Source organism: Trachypithecus francoisi, unplaced genomic scaffold (assembly GCF_009764315.1).
Source record: "Trachypithecus francoisi isolate TF-2019V2 unplaced genomic scaffold, Tfra_2.0 Lachesis_group3, whole genome shotgun sequence".
Classification (NCBI taxonomy): Eukaryota; Metazoa; Chordata; class Mammalia; order Primates; family Cercopithecidae; genus Trachypithecus; species Trachypithecus francoisi.
In genome coordinates, this window is record NW_022681468.1 from 139,421,247 (window position 1) to 139,448,049 (window position 26,803).

Sequence of the window (26,803 nt, forward strand, 5' to 3'; positions counted from 1 at the left end):
ATGGTGGCTGACACCAACTGTGTAAGTTAACTGAAGAATGGTGGGGAGATGTCATAAATGTTTGTGCTGGGCACTGTGGCTCACACTTGTAATCCCAGCACATTGGGAGGCCCAAGTGGCAGGATCACTTGAGGCCGGGAGTTTGAGACCCGCCTGGTCAACAAGTGAGACTCTGTCTCTACAAAAAGTTTAAAAATTAGCTGGATGTGGTGGTGCTCATCTGTAGTCTCAGCTACTCAGGAGCTAAGGCAGGAGGTACACTTAAACCCAGGAATTCGAGGCTGCAGTGAGCCATGATCACCTTTGCACTTTATCCTGAGCAACAGACCAAGACCCCATCTCTTTAAAAAAAAAAAAAAAAAAAAAAAGTGTTCACCTTTTAATGGAGATAAATTAATTGAACCTGTCAACTATTTTCTTTATTCGATTAGGTACTAATGCATCTGCATTTGACCAGCTTATCCTTACATTGGCATGGGATAGAGTTGACATTGCCAAAAATCATGTATTTGTTTATGGACAGCAGTGGCTGGTATGTAAATAATCTACATACACAATACAATTAAATTACACTAAGTAATAAAAAAGTATTTGCGGGAACTGTGAACTGACTTGACATTTTACTTTTCTGCCAATAGTTCAAAAATAGTTTAGCTAAGTCTTTCTACACCATTCTGATCCAGTTTAGGATTTAATATATGCCTCTAGATAAAACCTTATTTTTTTATAGAGTATATAGATCTCTAAGAATCTTAGGACTGAAAGAAGCTTTGGAACTCATGCTCTGTATACAAGAGAATCCATTCTAGCATTCCTCGTGATGTTTAGACCTATTCTTTTTTTAATCTTCCTCATCCTACTAAATGGGAACAACTTCTTCCTAGTTTCTAAGATGAGAATCTTTAGTGTTTTACTTTTCTCTTTCTCATGTATTCCAATCCAATTCCATCTGTAAATCTTGTCAGATCTACTTTCAAAATACCTAATTTTATCATCCTGGTCTAGTCTATCATCATCCTTCTTTTGTGTTATTTCAGTAGCATACTTTTTGGTTTCACTACTCTCATACTTGCTGTCCTTTTACGAACAGGAGATGAATCACGTTCCATTTACTTAGAGCATAATCTAGAGCCTTACATGCTACTACTATCCCCTTTGCTCTTTTTTATCTAACCTTGTTGGCGTTCTTGCTCTTCTTTGAACATACCAAGCATGCTCCTATCTCTAGGCTTTGTACTTGCCTGTCTCTCTATCTTAACATTCTTCCCTAGATACCCACGTGGGCTTAATTCCTCCTATCTTTCTGGCCTCTAACCAAATGTCTCCTCTTTGGACTTCCTCTGTCCACCCTATTTTAATAGCATCCCCCTAAACCAGCATTCTTCCCTGCTATTTTTTTCTAACTTTTGTCGCCATCTGACAAACCATATAATGTAGCTATTATTATTTGTTTGTCTTTCTCCTAGAAAGTAAACTTTCTGAGGGCAAGAATATTTTTCAGTTTTGTTGACTACTGTATTGACAGCTTGGTATGTAGTAATCACTTAAAATTTTGTTACATGTCTGAATCAATAGGAGGCTGGGCAGATTAAATGTTCATCTGTACCTTGAAGTATTACCAGCCTTTACAGAGGACGAACTAGATCCTTTTTGTCCACATAGTAAACATAAACAGCAAATTGCAGAAAAGTATGCACAGTATGATCTTAATTGTGGCAAATTCTCCTTACGAATGTACAAACATTCATGCATATCTACATGTACTGTGTTGTAATAGTACCTTTCTAAAACTGTTAACATGGGATTCATCTTGGAGAGATGAGGGCTGGAGGAGAGAAAGTTTTATTTTATACCATTTTGTAGTGTTTGATTTTTTCTTTTTTTTTTAACCATGGAGGTATATTTCCTATATAGCAATAAAAAAACAGTTTATTTAGTCACTTCTCCTCTTGCAGGACTACAGAGGAAAAAAATTAATGTTAATCATTTGTGATGATGGCTATAACCAACCTTATTTTTCCCTTGAATAATTTCACTGGATTTTGTTCTCCTCAGATGTAAAGGCTTGGATGAAGCATTTATCTTCTGTGTATATGTGGTTTGTCTGATGGATTTCTTCTGCATAATGTTACCTATTTGATTTTGTGCTTCTTGCTAAACTTAGAATTTGCAGAACAGTTATTTTTCTTTTTTCTTCTTACTTGGCAGGAGTTCAGTATGCATTGAGTGATTGAGGAAATGCTCCTTACAAAGCAGACACTTTTTTTTTTAAATGGTCTCTTTTTTCCCCTCAGATATGAAAATTAAGTTTTTGTTCTAGGGCAGTGATTATAAACACAGATAGAATGTTCTTGTTTTAAAAACAATAATTTTGTTATATCTTGTTTTATTCTACTAAAGTGAAATTTCATAATTATATGAATTAAGAATATATGTATAATGCCCTAACAGTAATAAGACAGAAAAAATGATTTATAATAAAAAACAAATGTTTCAGTATACAAATGTTCAAGATTGGCAATATAAAACACATAATAAGTCAGATGCCTGCAGTTATAATAAGAATCAGTGTAAATGCTGCAGTTATACATACTAATACAAGTATGTTGTTGGTAACTTAAATATCCTGGGGAACAGATAAACATCCTTTGCAAGTGTAGGACAAAGAAAGACCAAGTGGGCACTAGAATAATGTTAGAATATTACTGTTAGAATAAGTAATAACATCAGGATTATTGGTATGTGATAAGAGAAAGAAGGAAATAATCTTAAGTAAAATAATAGTAACATGCCATGATAAACTACAGCCTGTTAATGTAGAGAAAACTAGTAAGTATTATTTTCTTGGAAATCAAGCCTTATTATTAAGTATGTGAAAATATTTTCCTTGTGACAGAATTGAGTATTGAAAAATGTCACAGAAAACATACCTTGCATCTTTAAATGCCATCATGTAAAAGGCATACATTTCATCAGTATATACTTAAAATAGGCCTAGGTGTGGTGGCTCATGCCTCTTAATTCCAGTACTGTGGGATGCTGAGGTAGGAAGATCACTTGAGGCCAGGAGTTTGAGACCTGTCCCTATTTAAAAAAAAAAAAATAGAAGAAAAAGAAAAAAGGCAGGTACAGGGGCGCACACCTGTAGTTCTTAGCTACGTGGGAGACTGAGGTGGGAACATCCCTTGAACCCCTGAGTTTGAGGCTGCAGTGAGCTATGATTGTGCCACTGGGTGACAGAATGAGACCCTGTCTCAAAAAATAGAAAGTATATATTTAAAATATCATGAAGACTGTATCCTTGCTAGGTGATGTAAATTGAAGATAGATTGGAGAAAGAAATGGTAATACAAGTTCCTCTAGAGAAGTTGTGTAGTTGTGTGTTAAACCTCTGAAGATAGAATAAGATTGGAAAATAATGGGTAAAAAAACCAGTGGTTTTGTATTGATTTTTGCCACAAAGATGTTTTTAGTAATGTGGTACTAAATTTTTAAAAATACACAGAAATATGCAAAATATTAAAAAATATACAGACTATATTAAAACAACCTTTATTAATAAAACTCAGTGAAATACCTACATTTTGTGTCTCTACTAATTTACCAATATTTGATTTGGAAGTCTGTTGAAGTCTATAAAATAGGCTTTAATATATAAAGGACAGCTACAAATACTGAATGATTCAGATGTGTTATATTAAGCACAAATGATATAAGTTGTACTGCTGTCAAGTGATTTCTTTTCCCTAATGATGAATGATTTATTTTAAAGTTCTGAAGAAAACTAAGTACAATTTTGCCTGACTTATCTGGTGGTTGTATTTTTGGAAAATTCATTGTAGAACAAAAACCATGATGATATACTTTGTGTTCATTTGTAAGGCAGAATTACTGGTTTTTCACTCATGAACATATAACAGGATAATAAAAAGTTTTGTGGGATGCGGGATAGTTTCCTTTTGAGTAGAATTCTCCAGCATATTGCTTGATTTCTGATGTCCCTTGACCCTACCCATTAAATGTTAGTAACAGCACTCAATTATTGAAGTAATCCTTACCACAAAACCTTCCCTAAACACCGAGAGCATTGCTTTAAGGTATTCTTTCCCGAGATTTAATTGATGATGGATTCTGTTTTTTCCCCCCATGTGACATTTATTCTCCTACAGAAGTAGTGTTTGTGGAATATTCTTTAAGAAATGTTGTTCTAGAGAGGTCTTTTAATCTATTCCCTAAACACCTTAAGTCTTACTAGCTTTTTACTGTGTTGCATCTTTCTAATTTTGTTCTAAAACTGTTGGGAACAAATTAAATATAAATCCTAAGGACTTAACATATAAAAGTGTTTGTATAATTAGAATATGTGAAATATATACTTATTAAATTTGATACTCCTAGGTTGGATCCTTGGAACAAGCTATGCTTGATGCTCTTGTAATGGATAGAGTTGCATTTGTAAAACTTCTTATTGAAAATGGAGTAAGCATGCATAAATTCCTTACCATTCCAAGACTGGAAGAACTTTACAACACTGTAAGTCTACATTAAAATTCTTTATTGACTACATTTTATCTTTTGGGAAATGTTACTTTACCTGAATATAGCCGTTCCTATTGATAAAACCCTTAATGTCTTCCTTGGTTATATGAAAAAATTATAGCCAGTCTTAGTATGGATTGGTTGTATTACAGTCTGAAACCCTTTCCTTGTTTTTAGAACCCATTCCCTGTCACCATACTCACATACGGCTATTAAGCTTACCTCTCTTTCCTATCTGTCTCCCTTTCCCTCCCCTCACCCCTTTTTAAAACTATAGGATCAACTTCTTAATTATAGGGTGATTATGTTTCTTTTGACTCTGTTGTCTAATGGAGGAATTATGCATTGCTTTTTGCTCTTTTTTTACATTCATTGTTTGACCTCATGGTATACCCCTTTTAGCTTACATACTGTTTTCATTTTTTTGTAAAGGACTCCTGAAAACCTATTATTCTTTTCACAAAGACTTTCTCATTTTATTCCAAATTTTTATTATCATTAGCATTGAAGATATACTACCCTTCTTAGTGGTTTTCTGTTGAATGTGAGTTTACTACCCAAATCCTTAACTTGATTTTCAAAGATCTTCATATATTGCCCCAGCTACTTTTCTCACTTGGCCTTTTTATTGCCCCCCAGATCCTGGGGGAGGGGGGAACGGCGGCAATAAGATGGTGAATGTCTACCTACTATTTACTAAAAATAAAAACTTTTTTTTTTTAGTTAGATGGAGTCTCGCTCTGTCGCCAGGCTGGAATGCAGTGGTGCCATCTTGGCTCTGCAAACTCCACCTCCCTGGTTCAAGTGATTCTCCTGCCTCAGTCTCCCAAGTAGCTGGGACTACAGGCGTGTGCCACCGCACTCAGCTAATTTTTGTATTTTTAGTACAGTCGGGGTTTCAACATGTTGGCCAGGATGGTCTTGGTCTCTTGACCTCATAATCTGCCCGCCTCAGCCTCCCAAAGCACTGGGATTACAGGTGTGAGCCACGGCATCCAGCCAAAAATACAAACTTTTTTTAAAAAAGCATCTGCTATTTTCACAGTGCTGGTCTGTTTTGCTTCCAACTAATAACCCGTTTATTGAAATGTTCATTGCTTAGAACTTAGCTCAAATGCCATGCCACTGGTTCCATGAAGCTTGGTGGCATAGTTAAGTACAATTATTATGTCTTTCCCTTTGGATTGTAAATGTCTTTAAAGTAGGTATTATATCTTATTTTCTCCCATTTTTTTGTTTTTTTGAGACAGAATCTCACTCTGTCGCCCAGGCTGGAGTGCAGTGGCATGATCTGGGCTCACTGCAACCTCTGCCTCCCGAGTTCAAGCAATTTTCCTGCCTCAGCCTCCTGAACAGCTGAGATTACAGGTGTGCGCCACCATGCCCAGCTAATTTTTGTATTTTTAGTGGAAATAGGGTTTTACCATGTTGACCAGGCTGGTCTTGAACTCCCAACTTCAGGTGATCCGCCTGCCTCAGCCTCCCAAAGTTCTGGGATTATAGGCATGAGCCACTGGGCCCAGCCTCCATTATTTTCTTTTAATAGTGTATAGCACATTTGCATTGAACTTTGTTGGCATTTTACTGTCCCTAGTGGATAGATGTAAAAATTAAAAGGATTGTTCATTGTGCTGTAGTAAGGTTTATCCCCGAAATATAAAGCAATGTAAAATAATAAAAATAAACATTGATCCCATTAGCAAGGCAAGTAATTTTTAAATTATATAACTCAAAGGTCTTAAGAAAATACTGTAGTTACTTTTAGCATCAATTATTGATGAAGTTTTAAAACATTTAAGGGCTTGCAACATGATAAAGTAGTGGTTCTCAAACTTTTTAATTTCAGGGTTCCTTTACATTAAAATTATCGAGAACTTCAGAGAGCTTTTCTAAAGAGGTTTTGTTTATGTGTGTTGGTATTTTAGAATGTAAAAATGTGAGTTTTAAAAAATATTTGTTTTTATTAAAGTAGCAATTATGTTTACTAAAAATTTCTAAACTTATCCCCTGTTAACATAAATACTTATTTATATTTCTTTTTTCTTAAATTAGCACCCTTCTGCCTGATATGTTTTTATTTTTATTTATTTTTTTAAGACGGAGTTTTGCTCTTGTCATCCAGGCTGGAGTGCAGTGGCACAATCTCGGCTCACTGCAACCTCCACGTCCCAGATTCAAGCGATTGTCCTGGCTCAGCCTCCCGAGTAGGTAGGATTATAGATGCCCACCACCACACCCAGCTAATTTTTGTATTTTTAGTAGTGATGAGGTTTCATCATGTTGGCCAGGCTGGTCTTGAACTCCTGACTTAAGGTGATCCACCTGCCTCGACCTGCCAAAGTGCTGGGATTACAGGCATGAGCCACTGCGCCTAGCCTGCTATGTTTTTATTTTTAAAGAAAACAGAAAGATTGCTGAGGAGAGGAAAACATTTTTGCAAATGTCTTTAAAGTCTAGCCTTATAAAAGCAGCTGGATTCTCATATTTGCTTCTGAATTTAATCTCACAATATCACACATTAGAAAGCTTCTGGAAAACTTCACCAAACATGGAGAGAATAAGAATGAAACAATACAAATACAATTTTAATATAATTAGGAAAAAAATCTTGATCTCATGGAACTCCCAAAGGAATCATGGGGGCCTCAGGTGTCCCCAGGTCACACTTTGAGAATTACTATGTTAAAGTACATTTATTATTTACTAACAGTTTATTTTTAATGGATAAACATTTAATAGAGTAGGATAAAATAGAATTTAAAAAATTCTAAGTGCCTTTGCATATGATTATATACTGTTGGAGAAAAATGCAATGAAATTCCCCAGTACTCCCAAAATATGAGATGCTTCTTAGTAACTCAGAAGAAACTCTTATTTTAAAAAGTTAACCTGTGGGGGAGAATTGGCAGAGAGAACTTAGCCCCTGAGTGGATAGACTAAATAAATTTATTTTTTATTTTTTGGGGGATGGAGTTTTGCTCTTGTTGCCCAGGCTGGAGTGCAGTGGCGTGATCTTGGCTCACCGCAACCTCCGCCTCCAGGGTTCAAGCGATTCTTCTGTCTCAGCCTCCCGAGTAGGTGGGATTACAGGCATGCGCCACCACACTGGGCTAATTTTGTGCTTTTTTAGTAGAGACGGGGTTTCTCCGTGTTGGTCAGGCTGGTCTCGAACTCCCAACCTCAGGAGATCCGGCCGCCTCGGCCTCCCAAAGTGCTGAGATTACAGGCTTGAGCCACCATGCCCGGCCCTAAATAAATATTGTAAAAAGAAGACAGAGCAAAGTAAAGTAAAGTATAATTTATATGCAATGTCAATTGTAGTCATCTTAGATATTATACAGAATTTGAAAGCCAGGAATATAAAAGAAAATAACTTTCTCCAGAGAAATAATGGTAGGTGGCTGGGTGCGGTGGCTCACGCCTGTAAGCACTTTGGGAGGCGGAGGCAGGAGACCATCCTGGCTAACACAGTGAAACCCCGTCTCTACTGAAAATACAAAAAAGTTAGCAGGGCGTGTTAGCGGCAGGCACCTGTAGTCCCAGCTACTTGGGAGGCTGAGGCAGGAGTATGGCGTGAACCCAGGGGGCGGAGTTTGCAGTGAGCCGAGATTGCACCCCTGCAGTCCAGCCTGGGCTACAGAGCGAGATTCCATCTCAAAAAAAAGAAAAGAAATAATGGTAGGTGCACCCAGTTAGATTTTAAAACATTTTACAAAGGAGATGTGATCAAAATAGAAAAGTAGATTGAGTTGATTACTATAATAACTTATCATATAAAATATCAATACACAGGTGGCATTAAATCCTATTTGATAATTCTTTTAAACAATAGGATTTAAAGTATTTAGAAGTTTCTTGATTTGTGTCACCTGGAATTCGTTGCATTAAATTTCAGACTGGTCAAATGACTACCTCAAGTCTTTTTGGGCCATTTGCTTCCTTCTTAGTCGAGGAGATAGATATTTGGCTATTTTTTCAAAATACAGACTGCCATCAAAATGAGATTACTAGAAAGGTAGAACTTGGATTAGTCCACTCTAACATTATATATTAAGAGAAGTAAGATAATTGCAAAATTATGGCATATATAAATATTAAATCAGGGATGTCCAATCTTTTGGCTTTCCTGAGCCACATTGGAAGAAGAATTGTCTTGGGCCATACATAAAATACACTAACACTAACAATAGCTGATGAGCTTAAAAAAAAAAAAATTGGAAAAAAACTCATTGTTTTAGGAAAGTTTACAAATTTGTGTTGGGCCGCATTCAAAGCCTTCTTGGGCTGCATGCAGCCCGTGGGCTACAGGTTGGACAAGCTTGTGTTAAAGACTTGTTACCCAAATATTTAAAGTCTCAGTACGTCTTTATTACTGACGGAACAGAGGAACAGACATTTTAACAAAAAGAAAGGTATTGTACAGCGCCATTATCAATGAAATAAATGTAAATTTAAATTTAAGGTACAGTTGTAAAGTTGCAGTGTTGACATGACTTTTATGAAACAAAAAAGAACATCATTTTAGTGATACTCTAAGATTATTTGTTTTTTGGCAGTAAACGTGACAATTCTTTGTTGTTCTACTTTATGAATAGAACTTAAGGAAATAACTCCAAAACAGTGTAATTTATATAAGGAGGTTCTCAAAAATCCTGTAAACTTTAAATTATTCTAGAAGAAAGATAATAGTTTGCTGTAACTTTTTCTCCCTAAAGAAACAAGGTCCAACTAATCCAATGCTGTTTCATCTTGTTCGAGACGTCAAACAGGTAAAAGATTATTTTTGCTTTTGAAAAATGTTATTTTAAAAAATCATTTATATTTCATCTTTTTTTTTTTTTAAAGCACTTGAATACCTTTTGGAAATACCAATAAAATTAGTTTACAGAACAAGATAAAATATGGGCTGAATTTGTGGTAAGAGAGGAGTAAAGAGCATAATGTATCAGAAAACAAGAAAAAAAGAGAATTTATGAAATTAAGACCACTGCCAGGCATGGGAGGCTCAAACCTGTAATCGCAGCATTTCGGCAGGTTGAGACTGGCGGATTGCTTGAGCCCAGGAGTTCGAGACTAGCCTGGGCAGCATGCTGAAATCCCATCTATACAAAAAGTTAAAAAAATTACCTGGGCATGGTGGTGCACACCTGTAGTACCAGCTACTTGGGAGGCTGAGGTGGGAGGATCGCTTGAGGCCAGGAGGTGGAGGCTGCCACGAGCCATGATCTTGCCACTACATTCCAGCCTGGGTAACAGAGCGAGACTCTGTCTAAAAAAAAAAAAAAGCTATTGAGCTTCTGGTCATCCAAGATAGAATATGATGTATAAAGCTCACTGGTTCATACAAGAAAGACTGTTGATAGAATGTATCTTTTTTCCTCTATCTTCAGCGGAAATTTGTTCCTTAGAAAATTGTCCGAATGTAAAGGATGTTGAATAAGGAAATTGAGGACAGGGTCATAATCTTAATGGCAGACTTTGCCAGTAAAAATGCTGAAAAGCTCTCTCCCCTTAAAAAAAATCTAGTGTTTCTACTCAGCCATACAAAAGAATGAAATCATGTCCTTTGTGGCAATGTGAATGGAACTGGAGGTTCATTATCCCTATCCTATTTCCTAAGTGAAATAACTTAGTCAAATACCACGTTTTCACTTATAAGTTGGAGCTAAACAATGGGTACCTGTGGATATAGAGTAGAATGATAGACATTGGAGACTTAACAAAAGGTGGGAGGTTGGGTTGGGGGGTGAGGGTTGAACAATTACCTGTGGGTACACTATTCACCATTCAGGTAATAGGTACACTGAAAGCCTAGTCTTCACCACTACATAACATGCATGTAAGAAATCTATACTTGTACCCCTAAATATATATAAATCGCTTTAATGTTTTTAAAAGTAAAACAAAATCTAGTATTGGTAGTGATGAATGTATAACACTGTCATGATCTCAGGCTATTCTGTGGCCACTAAATTGACATACTCTTATTCCTCTTCTCTCCTATCAGAATTGTTTGTGAACTAAAAGTTTTAAACATTTATCACCACTTTTATAGCCATTTATATTGGTGTTCAATACAGTTTTGTGTTCCTTGATAAAATAGTATTTATATTTATTTGGTTAAAGTATCTTCTAAGTTTCTAAACTTAAAGTTTGTTTAGAATTATTTATTTCAGCTTTTACTTGCTACTTAATATGAGTGCATTATTAAACACATCAAAGGCCAGGCCTGGTGGCTCATACCCGTAATACCAGCACTTTGGTAGTCTGAGGTGGGAGGATCGCCGGAGAGAAAGTGTTCGAGACCAGCTTGGGCAACAAAGCAAGACCTTGTCTCTACAAAAAAATTAAAAATTAGCCTGGCATGTTGTCACCTGCATGTAGTCCCAAATGATTGGTGGGGGTGTGGGGGGCACTGAGGGAGGATCACTTGAGCCCGCAGTGAGCTGTCATTGAGCCACTGTACTCCAGTCTGGGTACACATCAAGACCCTGTCTTAAGAAAAAAGAATGACATTAGAAATGTCATTTTTAACGGCCTTGAGGATGTTTTTTAAAAATGTCATTTTCTGTTTTCATTTTCTTTATTTTGTAACTAATTTAATACTAAACTATCCCATAGGAAGAACCGAGACATTTTATACTTAAAAATTTTTTTTGGAAATGAAGTTTTGCCCTTTCTTGCCCATGCTGGAATGCGGTGGGGCGATCTCGGCTCAGTGCAACCTCCGTCTCCTGGGTTCAAGTGATTCTCCTGCCTCAGCCTCCCGAGTAGCTAGGATTGCAGGTGTCTGCCACCACGTCTGGCTGATTTTGTTTTTTTTTTGAGATGGAGTATTGGTCTCTTGCCCAGGTTGGAGTGCAATGGCACGATCTTGGCTCACTGCACCCACTGCCTCTCAGGTTCAAGCAATTCTCCTATCAGCCTCCCGAGTAGCTGGCACTACAGGCGTGTGCCACCACGCGCGGCTTATTTATTATTATTTTTTTTTTTGTAGAGATGGGGTTTCATCATGTTGGCCAGGCTAGTCTTGAACCCCTGACCTCAGCTGATCCACCCACCCTCGGCCTCCCAAACTGCTGGGATTACAGGTGTGAGCCATTACGCCCAGCCCATATGTGCTTTTCTTTATAGCTTTATTGAAATGTATTTCACAAATTACAAAATTCATTCATTTAAAGTGTATATTGGCCAGGTGTGGTGGCTTGAGGTCAGGAGTTCAAGAACAGCCTAGCCAAAATAGTGAAACCTTGTCTCTACTAAAAATACAAAAATTAACCAGGCCTGGTGGCATGTGCCTGTAGTCCCAGCTGCTCAGGAGGCTGAGGCAGAATAATTGATTGAACCTGGGAAGCGGAGGTTGCTGCAAGCTGAGATTGTGCCATTGCACTCCAGCCTGGACAACAGAGCAAGACTCTTTGTCTCAAAAAAAAAAAGCATACGTTTTTTGACTGTATTCACAGAGTTGTGCAACCATTGCCACAGTCTAACTTTAGAGCATTTATAATACTTCGAAAAGTTACCCTGTACCCTTTAGCGGTCACTCCTCATTTCTTCTCCTTCTCTACTCCCCACTTCCATCCCCCTCCTAGGGTAACTATTAATCTAATGATTTGCCTGTTCTGGTCATTTCACATCAGTTTGATTTGGTCTTTTTAAATAATTAAAATTCCCCCTCCTTCCCCTAGAAATCTTAAGTAATGGGAGAGACCTTAAGACCTTGTTTCTAAGAATTATGGTAGTTAAAATTTTGGAAACAAATCTGAGAATTTATATACATTGTTTTACATTGGTGGCTATGATAATAAGCCCCTATGTTTTGGTTTCTGTGATAAATACTGAAGTAAAGGCAGTAATTGAATATTTTGATTCACATTGGTAAAGAGTTTTATAACTTAGTATTAGTTTGAGAACTTGATCGTCATGACATTTGATAGATAATTCACATTATTTTACCTAATTTAAATATTATTCAAGTGGGTTCATAAAATGGCATTTGTCATTTTTAATAAATAATATTGACAAATATAGGTGACATTCTCAGCATATTTTGAGGCTACTTGAGTTAAAACTAAAAATCTTATATTCAAGATGGAAATATGTATTTTGATTTATTTTCAAATTAGAGATTTAAAGGATATAGCTATCTAGAAATTAGAAATTTCACAGATGAAACCAAGATTTTATTTATTTTATTTATTTATTTTTGAGACGGAGTTTCGCCTTTGTTGCCCATGCTACAGTGCAATGATGCGATCTTGGCTCACTGCAACCTTCGCATCCTGGGTTCAAGCAATTCTTCTGCCTCAGCCTCCTGAGTAGCTGGGATTACATGCGCCCTCCACCACACCTAGCTAATTTGTGTATTTTTAGTAGAGATGGGGATTCACCATGTTGGCCACGATGATCTCAAACTCCTGACCTCAGGTGATCCACCCCCTCCGCCTCCCAAAGTGCTAGGATTACAGGCGTGAGCCACCGTGCCCAGTGAAACCAAGATAGTAAAAATACAGACATTAAAAAAAAAAAAAAAGTTCATGACATTATAATCAGGGAAATTAAAAAATGGTGATGGTAGGAGGGCAGAATTAGTTAATAAATACAAATTATCTGATGATTAAATCCCTTTAAGATTATTTAATAAAATTAACCAGTTTTTAAAATTTTGAAACAGGCCGTCTTTCCAAACTCACAAATGGTGTGTGTTCCAAAAGTGCATTTGTAAATTGCCATGGGAAAATGAAGTCTTAGCTTTAAACAATGTTGCAAGTGATAGTTAATTCCTAGACAACACTATAAAAACCTATAATATCGCCAGTATAATTTTGGTTTAAAAATATTTACATGTATTTCTGGGCCAGTCTGGAAACATAACACAGCATTATTTTTGCAGAAAAATGCAATTTTTTATATATATCACAATGAAAATGGAATAGTTGGCCAATTAGCATTTCCATTGTCTCTTTTTTTTTTTTTTTTTGAGACAGAGCCTTGCTCTTGTATTTTTCATAGAGACCGGGTCTCTATGTTGGCCAGGCTGATCTGGAACTCCCGACCTCAGGTGATCCGCCTGCCTCAGCCTCCCAAAGTGCTGGGATTATAGGCCTGAGCCACCGTGCCCAGCCTCCATCTTATGTGTGAAGTATTGGGGCAATAGAGAGATGAAATTGTTATCTTCCTGCTTTAGGTCATACTCCTGTCTCAAGGCACACCTTTGAGACCTCAGAACTTCAGAATCCCGTATTTTTACAGAGCAAAGAGAGAAACAAACATTTCCTTCTGTAAAGATAGCTGCTTGCTGGCAACCTTTGCTGCTGCTGCTTTTTTTTTTGAGACCAAGTCTTGCTCTGTCTCCCAGGCTGGAGTGCAGTGGCATGATATTGGCTCACTGCAACTTCTGCGTCCCGGGTTCAAGCGATTCTCCTGCCTCAGCCTCCTGAGTAGCTGGAACTGCAGACACGTGCTAGCTTGCCTGGCCAATTTTTTTGTAGTTTTAGTAGAGACGGGGTTTTATCATGTTGGTCAGGCTGATCTCAAACTCCTGACCTCAGGTGATCCACCCGCCTTGGCCTCCCAGAGTGTTGGGATTACAGGCATGAGCCACTGCACCTGGCCCTTGCTGCTTATATGAAGTAAACATTTGTCATTTTGAAGAGTAGGCCTGTTCCTAGGCAGGGCATGGCAATATTGAGAAATGCTATCTGATCTATTTAAAACAAATGTTTTGTTTCTAGGGAAATCTTCCTCCAGGATATAAGATCACTCTAATTGATATAGGACTTGTTATTGAATATCTCATGGGAGGAACCTACAGATGCACCTATACTAGGAAACGTTTTCGATTAATATATAATAGTCTTGGTGGAAATAATCGGGTATGTAAAATTTGGGGGGAATCCTATATATGTGCTTTAATATTAAATGCACTTTAAATGTTAAGAATTAACATTAGAACGGAGAAAGTAACACTGTCATAAAATTGAAGATTTTCAACTGAGTAATTAGAAATATTTTGTCATCAAAATCCTAAACCAGTCATATTTTGTTTATACACAAACACATTTGCACACATATATAAATTGATTCTTCAATTTTTTAACATGTCAGCATGTTTAAATCTATAAAAGCTAATAAGAGCTCATTTTCAGAGGTCTGGCCGAAATACCTCCAGCAGCACTCCTCAGTTGCGAAAGAGTCATGAATCTTTTGGCAATAGGGCAGATAAAAAGGAAAAAATGAGGCATAACCATTTCATTAAGACAGCACAGCCCTACCGACCAAAGGTAAATTTATTTAAATATTATTGTTTCTGGGTTTTTATTTTCTTCTTTCTAAATTACTTAGTATTATTAAACAAAAAAACTAATTGATTTAGTAAGAATTACCTTTCATTTTTGGATATGTCTTAGAATTGTCATTTTCTCATACATAGAGATATTAATTATAAGTTAATGATTCTGTTACTTTTTTTTTTTTTTTGAGATGGAGTCTTGCTCTGTCACCAGGCTGGAGTGCCTTGGTTCAATCTTGGCTCACTGCAACCTCTGCCTCCCGGTTCAAGTGATTCTCCTGCCTCAGCCTCCCAAGTAGCTGGCACTACAGGCACCCGCCACCACACCGGCTAACTTTTTGTATTTTTAGTAGAGATGGGGTTTCACCATGTTGGCCAGGATAGTCTTGATCTCTTGACCTTGTGATCCACCCGCCTCAGCCTCCCAAAGTGCTGGGATTACAGGCTTGAGCCACTGCACCCAGCCTACATTTTCATATTTAGCTATGATGGTAACCAAATTAAAATGTTTTAATAAATGTTTACCTGACTCTTTTCATTCCAGTTATACTTGATTAAGAACATGTATGGCAAAAATGTTATCTAACCCTTTATTAAAATTATGTTCTATTAGAATATTAGTTGAAATATTTAGGCCCTTAAATTTTGGTAAATGTTTATTGCAAAGACATTTCTGTTAAAATAGCATTTTTATAAAATGAATTATTAGCTATAATAAAAATCAAGTTTATAAAATTTATGGGCCGGGCACGGTGGCTCAAGCCTGTAATCCCAGCACTTTGGGAGGCCGAGATGGGTGGATCACAAGGTCAGGAGATCGAGACCATCCTGGCTAACACAGTGAAACCTCATCTTTACTAAAAACACAAAAAATTAGCCGGGTGTGGTGGCGGGCGCCTGTAGTCCCAGCTACTTGGGAGGCTGAGGCAGGAGAATGGCCTAAACCCAGGAGGCAGAGCTTGCAGTGAGCTGAGATCCGGCCACTGCACTCCAGCCTGGGCGACAGAGTGAGACTCCGTCTCAAAAAATAAAAAACAAAATAAAATTTATGCTATTATGTGCAGTTTTATGGAGCTGAATAATGTAGAGGATATTTTACTAAAATTTTCACTGACGTAAATTTCATATGACCTTATTATAATGAGCTTTATAACTTTATTTTCCCTGGAAGATTGATACAGTTGTGGAAGAAGGAAAGAAGAAAAGAACCAAAGATGAAATAGTAGACATTGATGATCCAGAAACCAAGCGCTTTCCTTATCCACTTAATGAACTTTTAATTTGGGCTTGCCTTATGAAGAGGCAGGTCATGGCCCGTTTTTTATGGCAACATGGTGAAGAATCAATGGCTAAAGCATTAGTTGCCTGTAAGATCTATCGTTCAATGGCATATGAAGCAAAGCAGAGTGACCTGGTAGATGATACTTCAGAAGAACTAAAACAGTATTCCAAGTAAGTGATATTTTATTATTTGAAAACATTTTAAAAATTCAAAGTAGATATTGTTTGAGTGGCTGTTACAGTGCCACGTACTTAACGGTGATGTATTTATATGTATAATCTTGCTGGTACAATTGACAGAAAATTATTGAAGTATATATATTTTTTAATTCAGAAAGAAACTGCCTCTGAAAAAGAGGTTATTATATTTACAACTCAAGAATTAAATATTTCAGCAAAAAAGAAGAAATGCAGCTTGGACAACATAGGCAGACCCCGTCTGTATATGAAATTTAAAAATTAGCTGGGTGTGGTGGCACTTGTCTGTGGTCCCAGCTACTCAAGAGGCTGAGGTGGGAGGATCACTTGAGCCTGGGAGATTGAGGCTGCAGTGAGCTGTGATCATGCCACTGCACTCCAGCCTGGGTGACAGGGTAGACCCTATCTCGAAAGAAAGAAGAAATGCCAGAAGTCATTTTAATTTTTGTAAATAGTAGCAATTGGATTAGAAAGTTCCATTTGAATTGGTAAGGAAAGGGCGGAAGTGAGGTTGGAGCTGTGTTATAAGAAAATAGACTGAATTCAACTGGGAGGCACTTCAGAAGCTAGAACTACATACATAGAATAACGACATAGTTCATAAAAATTTACAATTTACTTAGGGGGGCAGTATTGAAATATTAAACTGGAAACATAATTTGTATAAGTTTTCTAATATATACTAAGACCTCCGGCTCCCCAGGTGGGGTCTTTAGAGGACAGTGACCAACTGTTACTGAAAATAACTCTTAACAGGGATCCTATGGTTACTTAGTGGAACTTCAAAATTCAGATGTTTCTCATAATTAGGTTAGTCCCTAGTCACATTGTTCTTCCTCTTTACCAGGTACCAACTGTTTTCTATGTTTGAAATACTGCATAAACTTTTTTGAACAGAGCATTGTAGCATCGTGAGTTTTGATTCCTTCCGAGATTATAGTTTGATTTCTAGGACTGGGAAAAAGTGCTCTGGATTCACCTTTTTAGTCTTGTACATAATGCGACATATTTTAATATTTTGTGAATAGATGTAGATGTCTGAAAACAGAGTTTTGGTTTTAATGCCTCATAATTCTGTAAGTGTGTGTGAGAATATTAAAAAGAAAGTATTAATGTATATAAGAATAGTGGCTTAAAATTGCAGTTTGTTAATCTGAGTATATTTTGGCTTTTATCTTTTTATAGTGATTTTGGTCAGTTGGCTGTTGAATTATTAGAACAGTCCTTCAGACAAGATGAAACCATGGCTATGAAATTGCTCACTTATGAACTGAAGAACTGGAGTAATTCTACCTGCCTTAAGTTAGCAGTTTCTTCAAGACTTAGACCTTTTGTAGCCCACACCTGTACACAAATGTTGTTATCTGATATGTGGATGGGAAGGCTGAATATGAGGAAAAATTCCTGGTACAAGGTATACTTTAGAAATAATTTGATATAAAGTGTATGATAAGATAAAAAGAACAGAAGAATTAGTCTAAATGTGTAGTAAAATGCCTTGATGTGTGAGGGTAATGGTGGGGGTTATAGAGGGAGCAAGAAGGATGATTGGCATTTCATCCTGAGTGGTATAATGGGCTTCTTTTTTCCTCTTCTTCTTTTTTTTTTTTTTTTTTTTTTTTTTTTTTTTTGAGACGGAGTCTCGCTGTGTCGCCCAGGCTGGAGTGCAGTGGCCGGATCTCAGCTCACTGCAAGCTCCGCCTCCCGGGTTTACGCCATTCTCTCGCCTCAGCCTCCGAGTAGCTGGGACTACAGGCCCCCGCCACCTCGCCCGCTAGTTTTTTGTATTTTTTTAGTAGAGACGGGGTTTCACCGTGTTAGCCAGGATGGTCTCGATCTCCTGACCTAGTGATCGCCCGTCTCAGCCTCCCAAGTGCTGGGATTACAGGCTTGAGCCACCGCGCCCGGCTCCTCTTCTTCTTTACTTTTGAATCCTTTTCAGGTGTGTTTAATGATTATGGCCTCTTTTTAAGCTAGAAGGGGAACAAATGGGAAATACCGGAGATTATGACCCTGAGCAGCCTTGAAAAAAGTTACTACTTTATGAAAGGGTTATTCCCAAATTCTGAAATTCAAGACCTATCTACTAATTTAATAATCTGTTACTTTTAAGTTACTTAAAGTATATTGAATGAGTATATTCATATACCCAGTTTATACTTATAGATAAGTATATACATGTGGCCAGTTTTTATCTTTAAAAATTTGGATAAAATGACATGTACTTCTGATTTTGTCATGGTGATACATACTACTTTTAACTTTGCTTTTTGTTCTCTTACATCTTTTTAAATAAGGTGCAGAAATGTAGGAGTGAGAAATCAGGCAAACAGTTTTAACCATAGGCCACTGAATAACCAACAGAAACCCTGTTACACAATTACAATTTCTTCATGCTTTGGGATTTTGCAAGTAATAAGTAAAATTTTAGAAATAAACCTTTTTGTTTATAGAGGCACAAGCTGAGTAATCATGTTATGACATGGAACACTTGCAAAGAGATTTAGGATAAAATTAAGGACATAGCACCTTTGTAAGGCTTGAATTTTGTTTAAACAAAATGTATTTTCTGAACAAATTGTAATCTGATTTTATTTAAAGGACAAGTCTATAATAATTATTAAATCTATCCTATACCCTTATTATCATAATAATCAAATGTTTTGTTGCTCTTTGAAATAAACTTGGGCCTCTTTAAATACAATATGTAAGTAAAAAATGAATTTTTTGTTTTTTTCCCTCCACTACTAGGGGCAAAATGGCTAATCATCATAAGATATTTAATATCTTTTATTTTTTTATTATATTCTTGAAGGTCATTAATTTTAAAATGCAAAATTATGTTTCTAAAAATTTAGGTCATACTAAGCATTTTAGTTCCACCTGCCATATTACTGCTAGAATATAAAACTAAGGCTGAAATGTCCCATATCCCACAATCTCAAGATGCTCATCAGATGACAATGGATGACAGCGAAAACAACTTTCAGAACATAACAGAAGAGATCCCCATGGTAAGCAGGAAAACATTTTGAAGTAAACATAAATTTGTTCTGAATAATTGTACCAAAAAAATTTTTTTTTAATTTTAGGAAGTGTTTAAAGAAGTACGGATTTTGGATAGTAATGAAGGAAAGAATGAGATGGAGATACAAATAAAATCAAAAAAGCTTCCAATCACACGAAAGTTTTATGCCTTTTATCATGCACCAATTGTAAAATTCTGGTTTAACACGGTATGTTTTTAAATTACACGAGCATAATGTTTTTAAGAGATAGGCTTTGGGGGAACACTGGTTCAGAATCCATACTAATCTTGATATAACTTAGATCACTGAAAAGGCATTTCACATTTGAAAGAGGGATACATTTGCCTTAGTTTCATTTAAATTGTCATCTAGAGTGATAAACACTAACAAATTTCAGTTCTAATTGGAACCAAAAATGTACTTAACAAATATGTGATAACCATTGGCCTTTGTAAGTTGGTAGCAAATACTAATCAACTAGTAAAATTAATGATAAAAGATGGACCAAAAGAGATTCTGATACTTATAATTTTTTGTATTATAAAATTTTTTATATTATAATTTTATAATACATAAAAGTCTGAAATAAACCTGTTGGCAGTGTTAACTGATGATGATGAAAAGTAATCCAGATCATTTATATGGTTTTATTTATTATCTGTGGCTTATTTCTTTAATCGTATTAAAGTGTATGCATGATTACCTTCCATATAATTGGCTTTTCTCTTGCTTTATGGAAAAATTGATTTTACTAGCAGATAAAGAGCATATGTCCATACAAGGATGGACTCATCTGTTATTTTGGTTGAAATGTAGGTGTTTATGTGTTGTTTTGGTTGTTTTGTGTGGAGAATGAGCACTAGGAAATATTAGTTGGCTATCTTGCTAGTGCTACTTTTCCTAGCGATGGACCAACCTGAAGGAACAGGTGATACAGTAAATGAGATTAGCCCCTACTTTTAACCAGGGACTGAGTAAATGAGTTCTTAACTCCCCTTCATCGGAAAACCCTTAATTAAGGTGTTTTTAACTTTGTTGTGGAGATTTTTTCATTTTCATCAATAAGAATCTGTTTCTTTGGCGATTGCTTTTTCACCCACATGTGACCATTAACCCGAGACTAACATTTCCTTACATCTCTATGTGAAAATGTTCTTGTTCCTTCCTATTCAGAGGCTGAAATTGCAGATATCAGTTACCTGATCTAATCTCCAAATTCTGTCTCCACTAATGAAAATAGGGCAGTTTTCTTACATTTGCATTCATGTGAATGACTACGTTAAAATAGCCAGTATGGGTGACTACAGGAATTTCTCTTTTCTTTCTTTACTGCAGTTTACTTCCCTAGCCTGCTATAGATAATCGAATCAAGGATGTGACTTACTGTAGGACTGATGGAGACAAGATAGAGATGAGAGGATTGTTACCCATAATTTTTCAAGGGTCAATAAGTGTGGGTTTTCCTCTGAAATGAAATAAATACTCATATGTTTTTAAACATAAACTTTATCACCTCTCTATAACCTATTTTGTAAAGAGTGTCAAAGGTGGACTGTTTCTGTACCTGGGGCAAAGCCTCTTCACATCTTTTCCACTTTTTGGGGTTCAACTTTAGTGACTGGGAGCTAAGAAAGTAGCAGTTGTCTATCTGTCTTGTCTTGTCTTGTCTTTTCTTTCTTCCTTTTTTTTTTTTTGACAGAGTCTCGCTCTGTTGCCCAGGCTGGAGTACAATGGCATGATCTCAGCTCACTGCAACCTCCACCTCCCAGGTTCAAGCAGTTCTTGTGCCTCAGCCTCCCGAGTAGCTAGGATTGCAGGCATGCACCACCATGTCTGGCTAATTTTTTTTTTTTTTTTTTTTTCAGTAGAGACGGGGTTTCACCTGTTGGCCAGGCTAGTCTCAAACCCTTAACCTTAGGTGATCCACCTGCCTTGGCTTCCCAAAGTTCTGGGATTATAGGCGTGAGCCACCACACCCTGCCTCAGTTGTCTTTCTTAGGAATACTGTTTGGTTGGGGGAGGAAGGAGGCAGGAAATATGTGTTCCTTGATGATTATGGTGGTGAAGTTCTGCAGTAATTTTAATATATTATGATACTGGAGGTACGAGTTAAGCAGAATTGTGTGGCATATGCTGAGAACATAAACCTGATTACAAAATCCTTTCTATGGGATGTTCTAAAGGTTGATAGAGTTGTAGAACAACACGTTTATACTCTGGGGACCATTTATACTCCAGTAAATGCAATGTCTGTGCTGAAAAAGAGATATTTCTAAAACTATTTTAATAAGGGAAACTAGGGGATAATTCACAAAGGTTCATTTAATGTCTATTTTTGTGTGTGGTTGAAAATGTTCATAATTAAAAGATTTATTTTGTAACCAGTGTTTATATAACCTTTACTTTTTCATTAGTTGGCATATTTGGGATTTCTGATGCTTTATACGTTTGTGGTTCTTGTACAAATGGAACAATTACCTTCAGTTCAAGAATGGATTGTTATTGCTTATATTTTTACTTATGCCATTGAGAAAGTCCGTGAGGTATGTCTTTAATTTTTTCTACCAATAATTTACTGTATACATGGAAGATTTTCTGTTTTGTTTTGGGTATATACGTGGGTGTGTGTATATGTGTGTGTGTGTGTGTGTGTGTGATGACATTGTAGAAGTGTAGAACCTGTGTAATTTTGTTGTTCTCAAAATAATGGCAAAAGAGTAGAGATTAGTGAGTATGGTGTATACTTTGTTGCCATTACAAATATAATGATTTGTGTCAGAAATGTAGCCTATAAAAATGTAGCCTATATTTTGTTTGTTTGTTTTATTTCCTGAATGTCCACATTTTTGCTCTCTGTCACTCTTCAAAAAGTATTAAATATACTTGGCTAAATGACTTTTATTTTACCTGCCTGATGTAGCCAATTAGGTAGGTAAGTTATAAATAGGTCTTTAGGCCAGGCACAGTGGCTCACACCTGTAATCCCAGCACTTTGGGAGGCTGAGGCGGGCAGATCACTCGAGGTCAGGAGTTCGAGACCAGTCTGGCCAAGAGGGTGAAACCCCATCTCTACTAAAAATACAAAAATTAGCTGGGCATGGTGGCAGCCGCCTGTAATCCCAGCTACTTGGGAGACTGAGGCAAGAGAATCACTTGAACCCGGGAGGCAGAGGTTGCAGTGAACTGAGGTTGCGCCACTGCACTCTAGCCTGGGCGAAAGAGTGAGTCTCTATCTCAAAATAAAAATAAAATAAATAGATATTTATTTTGCTTTTTTATATTGTACTGCCTACTAAAATGTACTATACTGCCGTTGAATCATCATTTAGATTTATATCCCTGTGTCTTTCAGTTTTCAGTTTAAATTTTTAATATCCTGATTTTGAAGAAAATCTTTTTCTTAATATTTATACTTTGTTTTTGAAGTAGTAGCTACATGAATATTGTTTTTTGTTTTTTTGTTTTGTCTTTTTTGAGATGGAGTCTCCCTCTGTCACCCAGGCTGGAGTGCAGTGGCACAATCTCCACTCACTGCAACCTCCGCCTCCCAGGTTCAAGCGATTCTCCTGCCTCAGCCTCCCTACTAGCTGGGATTACAGGTGCGTGCCACCAAGCCTGGGTAATTTTTGTATTTTTAGTAGAGATGGGGTTTCACCATGTTGGTCAGGCTGATCTCAAACTCCTGACCTCATGATCTGCCTGCCTTGGCCTCCCAAAGTGCTAGGATTATAGGCGTGAGCCACCGTGCCTGGCCATGAATATTGTTTTATAACATACTTGCATAAGTACCTCTGAAATATTTCATGTCTCTACCTTATATTTAGAGAATACAAGAAATTGCAAAAATAATTAGAAGGCATTGTACTTCTCTCTCACTTAGATATCATAAGAATTTCTTTTTTTTTTTTCTTTTCCAAACACCAACTGGAACCAGAAGGAATTTCTTATTAAATAGTTTATTTTGCATTTTAAATTCCTCTGAGTGTTATGGTCCATATGTGTATTAAATCTGTTGTTTTATCAGCATGTTTAAAGAAATTGATTTGTTAAATGATAAAAGCAAATTGCAAAGCATTTTAAAATATGTATATTCATAAAATAGTTCTGCAGGTGTTCATGAGACAGTAATAGTAGTGGTTGCCTCTAGTGGGAAGAGTGATTAATTGGCTAAGGGAGAAGAGGGAAACAGATACTTTGCAGTATTTATGATACACCATGAATTTTGAAGATGTGAATGTGTTACCATTCCTCTCAAAAGATAATTCTTAAAATTCATATATTCAGGAGAAGAGGCATATGTTTTAAATAAGATAAATACAGCTGCTTAAACCATTGAGTTATTTACTTTCTACAGAGAAGGCAGGTTTGGCAGCTACTACCAGGATATCCAGGTGCTGCTTTAATTTGAAATAAAACAATTTTTCAAAAGTATTTTACAATCCAGGTCTAGTGAACTGGGTTGTAATCTGCATTTTCAGCTTCTTAGTTGGATGAATCTCTTGAACCTGGGAGACGCAGGTTGCAGCGAGCCGAGATTGCGCCACTGCACTCCACCCTAGGCAACAGAGCGAGACTCTGTCTCAAAATAAATAAGTTAATAAATAAATAAAAAGCTACGCGAAACTCTGTGATGTTATAATTGATTGCTGTATGTGTTTTAATAGGAATAAATTGATTAAACTTTTTTTGTTGTTGTTAAACCTTTAGATTTTTATGTCTGAAGCTGGGAAAGTAAACCAGAAGATTAAAGTATGGTTTAGTGATTACTTCAACATCAGTGATACAATTGCCATAATTTCTTTCTTCATTGGATTTGGACTAAGATTTGGAGCAAAATGGAACTTTGCAAATGCATATGATAATCATGTTTTTGTGGCTGGAAGATTAATTTACTGTCTTAACATAATATTTTGGTATGTGCGTTTGCTAGATTTTCTAGCTGTAAATCAACAGGCGGGACCTTATGTAATGATGATTGGAAAAATGGTAAGTTGAGAGATGTTTGATAATACTCATGGGTTTACTGATTTTTTTAAAAATCACAAAAATGTTATTAACATAGTTTTATTTGAGCCAGTGAATGTCTTTTATTTTATGTTTGTTTGCCTCATACTTCAAATCAGCCATTCCTTAAGAGTTTCTCATGCTCAATCCCAATCCCCTACACCCATTTTGTGCTTTGCAAGATAATGTTAGCTATGCAATCTGTGGTTTATGTCTGTAGGTAACTCCTTTTTCCTGTCTTTACTGATCCAGGCTTTTTTTTTTTTTTTTGAGACAGAGTTTCACTCTGTCGCCCAGGCTGGAGTGCAGTGGCGCTATCTTGGCTCACTGCAACCTCTGCCTCCCAGGTTCAAGCGATTCTCCTGCCTCAGCCACCCGAGGAGCTGGGATTACAGGCATGCGCCACAATGGCCAGCTAATGTATGTATTTTTAGTAGAGACAAGGTTTCACCATGTTGGTCAGGCTGGTCCCAAACTCCTGACCTCAGATGATCTGCCCACCTTGGCCTCCCAAAGTGGTGGGATTACAGGCATGAGCCACCACACCTGGCCTGACCCAGGCTATTTTTTAAAAGTTAAATCCAGGATACCTAATCTTTTCCTAATGCAGTATGCCCAGTATTTGCTCTTTTCCTTAGTCTTATCTGAGTGGCAGGTTTTATTTTTTAAAATCTAGATGTCAAGTTAAATGTGTAATTTTTTTATACACTGAATCTAAAATATATTGGGTCTACTCCTTGCCATAATTCCTTTTGGTTTTCAGTGATGAAAAAGGCAAAATTTGTAATATAGCTATTGCTATTCCTTATTCTGAAATTCCTGTTCATCCTAGGAAATTTCAGCAAATGCAGACAAATCACTATTCAGAGATATTCACTATTAACAGTTTAACGTACATCCTTCCATCCCTCAAGACATATATGAATGCACGTGTTTGTTTCAGACTTCTCGTAAATAAATATATACATTAGTTTTATCAAAATATGCTTTAAAAATATATGTAGTTTCTCAACTATTTTAAAATATTTGTCCCATTTTAATAAGTATAAAAAGCTATTCGTAGAGTTTCTTATGCTCCCTTAATCTTAGAAAATCAGTCTTCTCTTAGAACCAACCCAAATGTCCATCAGTGATAGACTGAATTAAGGAAATGTGGCACATATATACCGTGGAATGCTATGCAACATAAAAAGGATGAGTTCATGTTCTTTGTAGGGACATGGATGAAGCTGGAAACCATCATTCTGAGCAAACTATTGCAAGGACAGAAAACCAAACACTACATGTTCTCACTCATAGGTGGGAATTGAACAATGAGAACACTTGGACACAGGGTGGGGAATGGGGAACATCATACACTGGGGCCTGTCGTGGGCTGTGGGGAGTGGGGAGGGACAGCATTAGGAGATATACCTAATGTAAATGACGAGTTAATGGGTGCAGCACACCAACATGGCACATGTATACATATGTAACAAACCTGCAAGTTGTGCACGTGTACCCTAGAACTGAAAGTATAATAATAAAAAAAAGTCTTCTAAATTAAGTATTTCTTGAGTAACCATACTAAGCTCACAAGATTATCTTTGCATCTTGAAAACAAGATTTTTAGGTTTTCTAAATATAATTTATTATATTTGCAGTTTCACGCTGTACTCTTCCCCTCCAAGAGAATGTGTCTTCCCCCCTCTTAATTGAGAATTACTGGTGTACTGTTTTTCACATCAAAGTGTTACTCATTATTCACACATTTTGGCATTCTTATGGTATTTCAAGGAAAAATAGGGCAGTTAAGATTTTTTAGGAAGAATTGGGTTTAGCCTAACATTTTAGTGTGCAAAAAAGATGTTGTAGCTCTTACGCTTATCAGATTATTTAGTGACTTAGTGGTGTCTAGTTACTTGAATGGTAATGTAAATGGAAGAGTTAGGAAGTACAGAAGTCTTTGTGATCTTCGCTAAAACCACCCTCCACTAGGATGGCTTTCTCCTTGTCAACTAGTCATTTATTCCATCATTGTCTGTTTTCCCCTAGTGCCAGCTTCCCTGTACATCCCCCTTTGGAAGTTTCATAATGGTTACTGTTCTAGATCTAACGTTCATTATTTCATCATTGTGTATCTATTACATGTTAAGAATTAAACTAAGCTGGGGCTACAAAGATGAATAAGACATGGTTCAGATCCTCATGGAACTCAACAATTGAGTCTTTAAATATAGACGTGAACAGATAGGTAGCTATTGAAAAATATGATAAATTGTTATGTGAAGATAGAAGAGCTAGTAACCAATTCTGTCATGAAGGCTTTCACAAAGATTATGGCATTTCAAAGGAGTTTAGAAAATATGTAGGATTTACATAGGTATACATGTGCCATGTTAGTTTGCTGCACCCATTAACTCATCATTTACATTAGGTATTTATCCTAATGCTATCCCTCTCCCTGCCCCCCACCCCCACC

At 36.7% G+C, this 26,803-nt stretch overlaps 1 protein-coding gene across 1 annotated transcript in view; it reads left to right on the forward strand.

Annotated features, from left to right (window-relative positions):
• TRPM7 (transient receptor potential cation channel subfamily M member 7) overlaps positions 1-26,803 on the forward strand; it is a 132,763-nt gene that overhangs the window by 61,635 nt on the left and 44,325 nt on the right. The window contains 11 exon segments of the mRNA XM_033190126.1: positions 432-532; positions 4,399-4,533; positions 9,255-9,308; positions 14,274-14,414; positions 14,688-14,822; positions 16,002-16,282; positions 17,495-17,723; positions 19,168-19,323; positions 19,402-19,545; positions 21,753-21,881; positions 24,046-24,324. Of these exon segments, the coding sequence (XP_033046017.1) occupies positions 432-532; positions 4,399-4,533; positions 9,255-9,308; positions 14,274-14,414; positions 14,688-14,822; positions 16,002-16,282; positions 17,495-17,723; positions 19,168-19,323; positions 19,402-19,545; positions 21,753-21,881; positions 24,046-24,324 (1,784 nt within the window).